Source organism: Cyprinodon variegatus, unplaced genomic scaffold (genome assembly GCF_000732505.1).
Source record: "Cyprinodon variegatus isolate N-32 unplaced genomic scaffold, C_variegatus-1.0 Scaffold384, whole genome shotgun sequence".
In the NCBI taxonomy this organism is placed as follows: domain Eukaryota; kingdom Metazoa; phylum Chordata; class Actinopteri; order Cyprinodontiformes; family Cyprinodontidae; genus Cyprinodon; species Cyprinodon variegatus.
Genome location: NW_015150837.1, coordinates 662,688 through 674,420, shown reverse-complemented (window position 1 = coordinate 674,420; position 11,733 = coordinate 662,688). Strand labels below are relative to the sequence as shown.

Sequence of the window (11,733 nt, the reverse complement as noted above, 5' to 3'; positions counted from 1 at the left end):
CAGCTGCAATTTTTTTTTTCATGACCGATTCAGGTAACAGCAGAAGCACAATAACAAGGTGAAGGATTTATTGAAGATTCCAGTGAAAAATTGACATTCAGTCCCTCACATAGAGAAAACAAGCAGTGGTGAGCAAACACAAGCGGCTCCAACCCCCCACCCGTCCTGACCCTCGCCCCTCATTTCCATTTCTATGGTTTGCTCCCATCAGGACAGGGCCCGCTGCAGCACCATGACACCCACTGAATTAACCGCTGAAGCTCACTGGTTTTACCAATTCGTCAGCCCCATGGCTAGCCTTATATAACAGGCCTGCTTTCACACACCTTAGTAGAAACACTATTGTGGCTCCTCAAGCAGACTCTTCAGAGGATGTTGAGGCTCATTGGAAGCTGAGGAGCAGGATGGGTGAGTGGAGATGTGGAGAATGAAAAACAGAGAGGACAGAGGTGGACAAAAAGGGGTGAAACATATGTGTGGAGAATCTCAAGAGGGTCTGAAGTGTTGTTAGGAGACATCGAGGAACTGAAGGGAGGGAGATTCAATAAAGGAAATTTCTTAAGGTGAAAGAAAGAGAAGGCTGTTTTAGTAGGAGCAGAAAAGGCAATTCAGCCCTGCAGGGAGATTTTCTTTTTATCTTAAACAGCAAACATTCAGTCGATCTCTCCATAAACCCAGCAGCCCACACCCAACACAAAACAACTGCAGGGGTTTCCTTCAAAAACAAAAGAATGAGTCATCCCAACAACAACTGGAGTTTAGAGGGGCATCAAAGCCTGTTTCATGACAATGAGACTGCATGAATTTCACCCATTTAGCCAGCCACACAATACTGACACAGTTGTGCTCGCACATGCAGTTTAACAGTTAGCTCACTAAATAACAAACTGCTTTGTAAAACTACACAGCTGCCTGTGTAAGGAATTTAAACGCCCTCATTTCAAAGAGTCTTGGCCAATAAAAAAAACAAAAAATTTGAAAATGAGTTTTGGTGTACTTATCAAAATCTGTGATAATGGCTCTAACTGTGCTGTGCATCTCAAAGCCTTAAAAATTCCCTTGAAAATCCGACTCATTTGGATCCAGGCACAATGGTTGACATTTTGTGACTTCCTGTTGTCAGATAGGTTCTTTTTGAAGTATTTCTTCACATATTGGTCTGGGAGGTATGAGAATAGCTACTGAAACTGAGTATGTAATGTCTTTAATTGATGGTTTGACAAGAAGTTTATGCACAGCGGCAGATATGACTGCATATGTTTTCTTGAAAACAAAATTATCATTTAGAAAACATTTTTTGGCAAAAACAAAACAGCTATGTGAGGGTTTAAAAAAATCTCACTCCACTTTAAATACATGAAAGCATTTGGAATGTTTTCCAAAATACATTTAGCATGAAATACTTTCAAAGAGATAACTATTTTTAGAGATATTAAATACTTTGTTAGTATGGTCTGTAGCGTAATAAAGAAGACAGAGTAGGAATAGAGTGAATTTGAAATTAAGTAGATTGAAATAAAGAGCAACATGTGGTTTTATTTATATTGGAGGAATTGTATTAATTGCAAAGTGACTGAGCCTGCTGAAGCTACAGAGTGCATTATATGCAGCCAGTCGTTACAGTAGGACACACAAGGCATTCATATTAATATCATTTAACAAAGACATGAAGAAAAATTCACGTTTTCAGTTGGTTGTAAATGTGAAAAAAAATTTTTACCATCTTTTTTTATTTTACCATCCTCTTAAATGACTGTCACTTTCCATCCATCCATCCATCCATCCATCCATCCATCCATCCATCCATCCATCCATCCATCCATCCATCCATCCATCCATCCATCCANATCCATCCATCCATCCATCCATCCATCCATCCATCCATCCATCCATCCATCCATCCATCCATCCATCCATCCATCCATCCATCCATCTTCTTCCGGTTATCCGGGTCAGGTCATTTGGAGGCAATGATCCTCATCCCGGCTGCTTCACACTCGGCAAAGAACCGCTCCAGTGAGAAGTGTAGCTCACGCCCTTATAAAACTAATAGAACCTCATGATCTGTGAATAACAGAGATGCAATCCTAAGGCCACCAAAATGGATCCCTTCAACACCTTGGCTGCGCCTAGAAATTCTGTCCAGAAAAGTTATGAACAGAATCTGTTACAAAGAGCAACCTTGGCAGAGTCCAACCCTCGGACCAGGCTTTGACACCGGGTCCACTCAGACTCAATGTCCCCCACCTTCCTCGGAACGTGTTCAAAGCTCTCCTGGAGGTGGGAGTTAAAGCTCCCTCTTGCTCCTTTAGTTGTATTTTTATTTTCATTTTAGATGCAACTAAAGGTTGTATTGTAAAAGTTGATTATGAATATGAATATTGTATTGAGGTATTTTGAATTACTTTAATTTGTGGGGAAGGAACCAAAATGGGGCATACATTAACCCTTGTGGAACACATAGATCTTAAGAGGGACACATGTATTAAAGTAGGAGACAGAATTAATTACAAAAATTCTGCATTAATAAAATATGAACTAGTTAAAATGTTATATCATTAAATTCTATATGAATGACAGTAATACACGAATACACACACATATTATTAAACAATGAGTAATAAAATGTGTCTTAAATATGTTTATGACATTTGCTTACATTAATACACTTGATTTTTTAGGTCAGAGTACGGCCAGATGTGCAGGAATTACGGCGATGGCAAAGGGAGCTGAGGGAGAGTCGTGACATTGCCAAAACGGTTGCATTTTTTTGGACCCGACAAGAGACCAGAGGTATACAAACACAAAAACACACATTTAATGGGCTTTTATCCATACAAAGACTTTGCATTGCCTTCCAGTTATTTCCATTTGTTTCTATAGCCTTGCTCTGAACCTAAACCTAACCCAACAATTTTCAGCATTAACCTAACGTTTAAAATAATCCAAACTCAATTTACACACTGGTCATAAAAATAAACTATAAATAAAAAATAGCACTTTTGTTTGGAAAAATAGGCCTGAGCTGTAACAAATGCTACAACACATGCTCACTTTCAAACACAGGCTAGCAGTGCTTAGGAAATATATTACTACTGTTGTCTTTGACAGCAGTGGTTGTTTATTTGGAAGCATTGGTAAATGCATTATGCAAAGACATGCTTATATAATACTGTCAACCTCGTGCACCACATATACTCACGCACCTAAATTGCCGCATTGATACAGTAGTCATCTTAACATGGCTTTGATGTCAAAGCCGAAACGAGGGTTCTTTCAGGAGCAGCATACAGTAGTGAAAAATTAGGCCAGCGGCAGAGATAAAGACATGGCATGGAAAAGAATGAGAATATCTGCAGGGCTTGGGGTGGGTTTGTGCGATGGAGGAGGCAGAGTGTGGGGGCTGGGGGGTACATGGGAAGAAAGAGAGGAGTTACACAGAGATTAAGACAGAGACATGGAGAACTATGTGAGTGTTTAAGAGTTCTGCTCCGCACACATAAAGGATGAAGCACAGCAGCTGAGAATGCATATCTGTGTCTAATGTGAGGTACTAGCATTAGGCTTTAAGAATAAAGACTAAACTTTACCCTTTGGAATTTGCACATGAAAAAAGGTGAGCTTCTTTTAGATTTAGACTAGATGTATTTTGCCATTTTGTATACTGTAAAATGTTAACAAAAAGAAATTTCATTTAAAACAGCTCTTTTGTAATTAATGTTAGCTTTTTGTTCTTCTATTTTTACAAATAAGAAGACAAAATATCAGAAATCCTCGCTATATGACAGCTGTCAATAAAAACCTCACTAACACCCACCTCATTTTGAAGTAGTGTCCTCGCCTATTTTGCATACCCAATGGAAAACGAAATAACTGAGGAACTGTAAGCCCAAATTACATGTGTGAAACATCATTTGAAAGCAAACACCTTCTAGTTTCTGAAATATAAAAGAAAATTGGGTGAGTAAAACACAACACAAGCTGCACCAGTTCAAACTTGACTCATAGCTCTTTTTATTATTATTGAAAATAATAGGTCTTTTTTGAACAGCAGTAATAAAGACATGCTTGAGAATGGGCATGTCACATTTTATTACATTTGTTCTACATCATGTCAACCAAAAATGCAGAACATTTCAGACCTCTAGCTACAACAGTTCCAGAGCTGTGGGGCTTTGAATGTTTGGTTTTACCACCTTCTCCAAATCTCTCAAATTGTGCCAAATGCTTTTACTCAACTATTTGACCAATAGAATAACACTGAAGCATTGTGATGGCCACAAAACTTTTATGAATGAAGTATTTTCCACTTTTTTTTTTCAGAGTCAGTGTACATACCAAAATATAACATTTATAAACCTACAATAGCATAAAGATGTATAAAAAATAGTGAAACTGCTGCTTTTCAAGCTAAAATAACCCCAGTGCCTTTTCTGTATTGTGTTTTGTTTTTTTTTGGCCTTAGGCATTGTGATAAAACAAAATCAGTGTCCAAACTTCAATAAAGTTATTATCCAGCGTCGAACTGCGCGCATTGATCCACTCTCATCTGTGTCTTTGACTCTTACGCAAGCCGGTAACATGGCTCTGCTTTATGCAACCCAGCCATGTCTAGCCTTTTTTGACACCTCATTTAATTGGCTACAAAGCCAAACAGCCCACATGGTCTTAACCAATAACAGCAGGACTCTATGAGGCATAATAACGGTCTACTCAGTACGTCATTAGCTAACAGGCAAGGAGCGCTTGTGAGACTTCATCAGCTGTCCCTGTCTCAAATTGAGTCATACAAAGATGTGGACACTTTTGTCTTGTAGGTAAGAAGACGATGTAAAGAAACATACCAAATATTGCAGGCTAACAACTGTGGAAATAATATTAGGAAGTCAAAATGCTAAGCATTATCTATGACCAGCTAACTTTTCTTATCAAAAACCGGACCTTATGTGGCGATTTTCTCATCATAGATGATGATGATTTTTATTATTTTTTTATTATCAATATTCTGTATTACTTTTAATCTTTGGACCCTTATGAGAAACACTTAAAGTCATAGGGAAGTTAAATGTCAAATAATTTTGGCTTAGACATGTACATAAATGTACTCTTTATCAGACGATATTGTCCCAAAAGTTAGAAAATTTATATTAAAAAAATCCTGTCTTAAAATCTGTTTGTTTTTTTTCGTTATCTGACAAACCGGTCACTACCAAATAGCTTGCAAACCTTGCGCTACAACAAGCCCGCCCCCTTGATAAACAACCAATCACATTCACTTTATTCACTTGTGTAAATTAGAGCACCACTCGGGGGAATTCGGAAATGCAACGGTTGGAACAGGTGTTTCTCTATGACTCTAAGCTTTCCAACATTTATGACATCAGACTGCCTATTATTTTCAGTGACGTGGACTGTAGCTTTGTATTCTAAAATCAGTGGTGGGAAAGAATTTGTAATGTTAGCAACAACTTTATAATAATAATTAAACTTTATTGATCTCACATAGGAGAATTTTATCTCAGCATTAAACCCATCCCCTTGGGGAGCAGTGGGCTGCCACTGTGGGGCGCCCGGGGAGCAATTGGAGTTTAAGGGTCTTGCTTAGAGACCCAGAGTGGCAGTCTCTGAGAGTGGGTTTCTAACTCACAATCTCAGGATTCCAAGCTCTATGCCCTAACAACTAGGATGTCACTTTAACAGGTGGCATTGGTTGCTGTCAGATGAATGATAAAACTTTGCTCATGAAGTGCATTATCACATAAAAGCCTTCTCCATTTACTGTGCTAATTGCTCTCATGTCTATTTCTATCACATAACAAATGTTTTGCATAAACCCCTCCACTTTTCCATCATTATATCTTCACCTTCTCAGCGCAGCAGAGAAGTTGACGATGCTCTGCTATGCAGCACAGCTAAATGACAGCTATTTGGAGGATAACTTAATGTAACCTAATTGTCCTTATAGTCTTTATATTTACAAAGAGAACTGAATAAACTGCATCCTTGTCGCCATTTACTATTAATAATAATCAAAGATTGGATTCATGGTTCTGTTCTATCATTCCTCCACTCGGTCATTACTTCTCTTGCATGTACCAGTGAGGCTCTGACTGAGAAGAGCCCTCTAGTGGTAGAAGGTAACACTACGACTCTGAAATAAATTCCTTTTAATTGGACAATATTTGTTAATCAGATGGACCATATTTAAGTCTTATATGCCATTAAACTATAGTTTTTCATAAGTTGATTAAATCGATTTTGGGTATTTACATTTAGTTTAAAGCAAATTAACCAAGCACCAAAGCGTAATGTTGTCATACATTGTGGTCCACATTGTGTCATTAGCATGGCTGCAGTAAACTGGAGGAAGAGGCTGCAAAATGTTCAGTTGGTTTGTAAATTAAAAAGTAATAATTTATTATTATCTAGAGACTATTAATACTATGATGTGAAATGCGGGTCGTATGGTGATTTCATGCATAAGCTTCTGTTCCAATTGACAAATATTTGTTCTGGTTCCTTCCGTTCTCCCCGAGTCCATATTTACTGTATTCTTGCCAAGAACGTACTTGGCGTGAACACAAGTCCATACTTGTCTTTTTGTGAATTTTGAAATGACCAATGTTTCCATCTTCAGTTTTGCTGATTAACCCTTTTTCACAAAAGCCAAGATGCGCATTAGAAAAAGCTGATTGAAACTTATCTATAAGTCTGATCTTCTTTTTGTAGAGTATTATGAAAGAAACAGGTACAAATTAGCTTGCTAATTAGGTAGGGTGTCTGCCTTACTAACATCTCATATATTATTGGTAGGATTATCATTTAATTGAACTCATCTAATTTCTAATGTTATGGTTTATCTTAACAGGAGTCTAAAATTCTACATTAGATATCATTATACTCAAACTACATATGTAAAAAAAAAAGTACAGCCCCTACAGTTCTCTTTGCAAAAGTGTTTGCACCCTTAAACTAATATTTTGTTGAACCACTTATGGATTTAACTTCAGCATTCAGCAGTTTTAGTACATACCTTCCAACAAGTATAGCCTATCAAATGAATCTAAATCTGTCCTTGATGGATTTGTTCTTGGACATTTTCTTATTTGCATTGCTGTAGCCATAGTTCGTAAGATTATAAAAGTTATAGCTAAGTACAAATGCTTCTATCAGGAGGAGATAGCATAAATCTGTGGCATTACAAGTATACAGTCATATTTAGTAAATTAGAGGGAATTGGGTTCACTTTGTAAAACACAGCATTGATTTTACTTGCACTTTGCACTAGCACTGATAGCAGTTAATGAATGTGATTTTTAAACCATCATCATGTCTGTCTTTCATCCTTTTTTTTTGAGGGGGAGATTATTTTTTGGTGGAGAATAATCATATTTTGTGTTAATATCCACCAAACACCATCATGGTTTTTTTTTCTTAAGGTTCAAAGTCTGCTTGGATTCAGTTTTCATCTCCTAGACATATTAATCTAGACCTATACAGCTAAAGACACCATAGGATTTATATGCTGTGAGGAAGATATTAACTACTTTTTTTTTTTTTTTAAATGAAAAAAACTTAAACCACACCTTCAATCATTACATCCCCCCCTGCTTTTTCCTATTGTTGATGCACCATTGTATACAGCCTTTCAAACATGCACATTAAATCTCATCATGATTACATTCCTGCTTGTGTTTCTTACACCACTGTGTCTGTTTGTCTCAACACTAACACATTCCACATAACAAAAGGGCTCACTGCAGCCACGGCAGGCCAACACAATTCCTGTGCTGTGGTGCCTCAGCCTCACTGCTGCTGCTGCTGACCTGACATAAAAGCTGGGGGCCTGGGGGTGTGTGCATGTGCAGCACACTGTGTGACTGCAGAAAAGAAAAAAGTCTACCCAAACCATCATCCTAAATGGAAATTATATTTTGACCTATTTTAAAGAATCTGAACTGGTCTAGGAAAGGAGTCAGATATTAGAAGAGAAGTGAAGCAGAAATATGTGTTGTGAAAGGAAGAAGGGAAGGGATGAAGAGAAGTGGTTATACTATGTGTTGTTTTGGATGAAGGTTCTGACAGATAATTGCACCGTGTTTGTTTCTGCGACAAGCAGTGTGAGCAAAACTATTTAGGGATGACCCCACACTTGTGTATGGAACCAGAAACGGCTGCATTTACCTTATCTGACCTGAGGAGTAAACATTTTTGGTCTGAATTCAGAGGTAGCCTGAGACAGAAGCTAAAAACAACAATAAAGAGCAAACAGCAGACACAGACTCATATGTTAAAAGGTTCAAGGGTTACAGCACCATGAACAGATGCAGCTGTTAGCGCTAAATGCATCAACACACAACTGTCTTTGGTTTAATGTTTACATTCAGAACAAGCTTTTTTGTTTAGGCAAAGAATTTTACTTTACTTCATCAAATAGGTTCTAAACAACATCTTCAAACCTTGGAAACCAAATCCAGTGGATTGTGTTTAAACTTTTACGGAATGTGTGATCATTGCCCAATATTTCCAGAAACAGAGTTTTAGTGTACATGTAAGATTAATCAAATCAGTTTCTTTGTATTTTGTCTCTAAGCTCTTTAACATTTAACAATATAGCATTAATATTTACGTTACTGCCAACTGTCACTATACTGCCATATATTTTCACACTCACTCATTAAATGGATATCCACTTCTTGATACAACAGGTTTAAGGATGTTGGCCCTGCCTTACAGAGGTTTCTGACTATTTATGAAAAAATGTTTTAGAGGTTAGACACTGATGTTGGATGATGAAGGCCTGTTTTACAGTTGCTCCTGTAATTCTTATCATACTTGCTCATTCCTTGTTTCTGGGGACCTTACTTAATGCAATGGTGCGTGGTCATATTGAAACTGGAAGGGGGCTTCCCTAAACTGTCTCCATGAATCTTCCCTGACCAAAACTTAACTGAATGCCGTGAAAAGAGAGTTAGTTGCTCACCTGATAATTACTCACCATGTCCAGATTCCTCATTGCAATCAAGATGTATTTATTGTTCTGAGTCCAAAGTCAGGGGTTTTTAAACCATAGTGTCTGATGCTTTGCATATACCTTGGTGATGATAGGCTTGGGTGCATCTTCCTGGACATAAAAACTCTTTCAGAGAAGGTCCCTCATAAAGTTTTGAGGGGTACCGCTGTTGACTCAGCAAAAGGTTGATGCCCTCAATGCATTGTGTGTTTCATCATCTAGTGACCCCGCTTTGTAATTTACCACTTCGTAGATGTGTCCATTTGCTATGTGACTGAGTTTTTGTATAATAATGGTCCCATGTGGAGTATTAAGCAGTGAGAACATTTTCAGCACTGGACTAATTTCAGAAGCTTCTATTACTATACTAGTAAATCACTGAGCACAGAGTTTATTATTTACAGTTTGTCATGAAAGTGATCTAAATTAATTGGTGTAATTATTTTGTGGTGTTTGCCAATCCCTTTGCAGTATAATCGGTCAAGAACAGAGATTGCAACAGAAAAACCAGATACATGTAAATAGAAGCGGATTAGAACCAACAAGCATGTCCATATCCCTACATATGAAGCATGGATCTGATCTAAAATGTACTCAGAGGGTGGCTCTTTAATATCCTCAAACAATCAAAAATAAAAAGCCCATCAAAGCTAAAAAGCGAATTATGTAGTGCATTCCCTGAACATTCAACATCCAATATGGCTGCTGGAAGCATTAGTGTTGTGAAAAACTATTCAACCAAGTCTATATTTTGGCCATATTTTTTTTTTTTTAACCTAGAAAATGCCTTTGCATAATGCCTTAGTTTTGTTGCTGTGGAAATCTATAATTGTGTTCTCTAAAAACAAAATACCTTCATTTTATTTTTTCCAGTTGGTTTGACCATGACAGATGTAGAAGAAAGCCCTTAACCGGATCAGTCTCTGTCCTTGGGTTGGGTATAGTCCACACCAGCCAGACAACCTCACTGGCCGATGAGAGACTGACCAACAGGCTGTGGAAGGAAACGGAAACATCTTTGACATGACTAACTTCCTCGCTCTGTCTAACGCTGTGAAAAACAACAACACTTGAACACTTTTTGCATTTTTGTATATTTTTTTACTTTATGTTTTATTATCTTAAAGGGTGATTAAACTTTGTTACCCTGACTTTAAACTGTCAGAAATTATCAGCCAAACAAGCTATCCAAAGGCCTACAGAGTCAGGGAGGGATATATGATATGATCTATGTCTAATCATTTTATTGCTCCCCTTTGCCTTGTTGAGCCTCCATTTGTCTCACTCCATGATACCCCCCATATAACATTACTTTCCATAATGGTGTCAGAGGGGGAAACCTCTTGTAACAGACCTGATATTTTCTTTTGGCTCCTCCAGTTGATCTTCCACCAGAGAACAACAGTATTTCCTTCTTCTGTTTTTCTTTTTTTTATTGTAGCAAACAATATGATAAAAAGAGGTCAGCTCTTTTCCAGTAGACAATTAAAGCTCGAGTGAGGAAGGACTTGGCCTTCACAGCTGCACTTTCTTTCCTGTTTACTGGGAAAGAGAATATCCCAGTCAGAATCAGAGAAGCAAAACTTTTTTAAACACGTGGAAGACTGGCCACTATCTGACAGATCATATTAATTACTGTCCTTAAATACTCAGTTTTTTTAAACATAGAATTAGTATGTTTTCCTTTTTCAGTGATATACATTTAACAACGTATAAATCCAAATTAACAGCAAATCTATTGACTTCACTGTAAAATGAATTTGCTTTGTAGCTTGAAGTTTCTAATCATATATAATAATATATGATTTTTACTTTTTGTCTCCAGCATGATGCGTCTTCTTTTGTATTATGGAACTAAAAATCATCTCACTTTTTTATGGCTCAGCCGTGGCGACTTTATGACATTTCATTTGGAAATGTAAAATCCTACGTGATGCTTAACCGACTTTGTACTTCTTTGATCTCCTTCCGGCTACACTAAATTGTCTCGGCTCTAGGCCTCCTGTCATGACTACAAATAAAGCTGAAATACTAAGTGCGCCCCTTGTTTCCAGTTTCCAGCAAACTGATCGTACCTGAGAGGATGCTCTGCGGCCGTATGATTGGAGTATCCCTTGATCTTTGCCTTCTTTCATGTCTATAAAGTGTGGTCTTTAGAGGGTCAACATTCATCTTAATGCAGGCAATAGATAGCTGCTACAGGGTAAGCTGATTAAAAATGCTCCATTTTATTCTGGGGATATCTGATACCAGACTGAGCTCCACAAAGTCTGGTAGCAGTGGATCAGTCTGAAACTAGATCCAAAAGGGCTAGATATAAAGCGGCACAAGGAATGACATTGCTACACGAGTGGATAGTTCTACCAGGCAAGAGGTTGACATTTGCTTTATAATTACTGTGTACAGGTATAAGGGGAAAAAAAACGAATAATATATTGCAAATTAATTCATACTCCAAACAACTTATCTTCTAAAACACAATGATATTTTAAACAGCTTGAAATGAGGGCTGTAGAAGATAAACTTGGACCATTGTTTTGTTCATCAAAGTTTCAGATGTTTTAAACATTTTAATTATTCTGTCTGTAAATGTGGAAGAGCTAGGATGGGCTGATATCTTTTTTATTTATATTCTGCCTTAAGAATGCATCTGTAAAGGAAAAATTATTCCTTCATGTTTTTACCATAGAAACAAGTTATTAATAAACTACTAAAAAGCA

At 37.4% G+C, this 11,733-nt stretch overlaps 1 protein-coding gene across 1 annotated transcript in view; it reads left to right on the top strand.

Moving 5' to 3' along the window:
• The window catches only part of iqck (IQ motif containing K), a 21,110-nt gene extending 9,377 nt beyond the window's left edge, over nucleotides 1-11,733 (top strand). Inside the window, exons 8-9 of the mRNA XM_015387048.1 lie at nucleotides 2,682-2,793; nucleotides 9,887-11,733. Of these exons, the coding sequence (XP_015242534.1) occupies nucleotides 2,682-2,793; nucleotides 9,887-9,924 (150 nt within the window). The 3' untranslated portion in view covers nucleotides 9,925-11,733. The remainder of the gene's footprint in view (nucleotides 1-2,681; nucleotides 2,794-9,886) is intronic.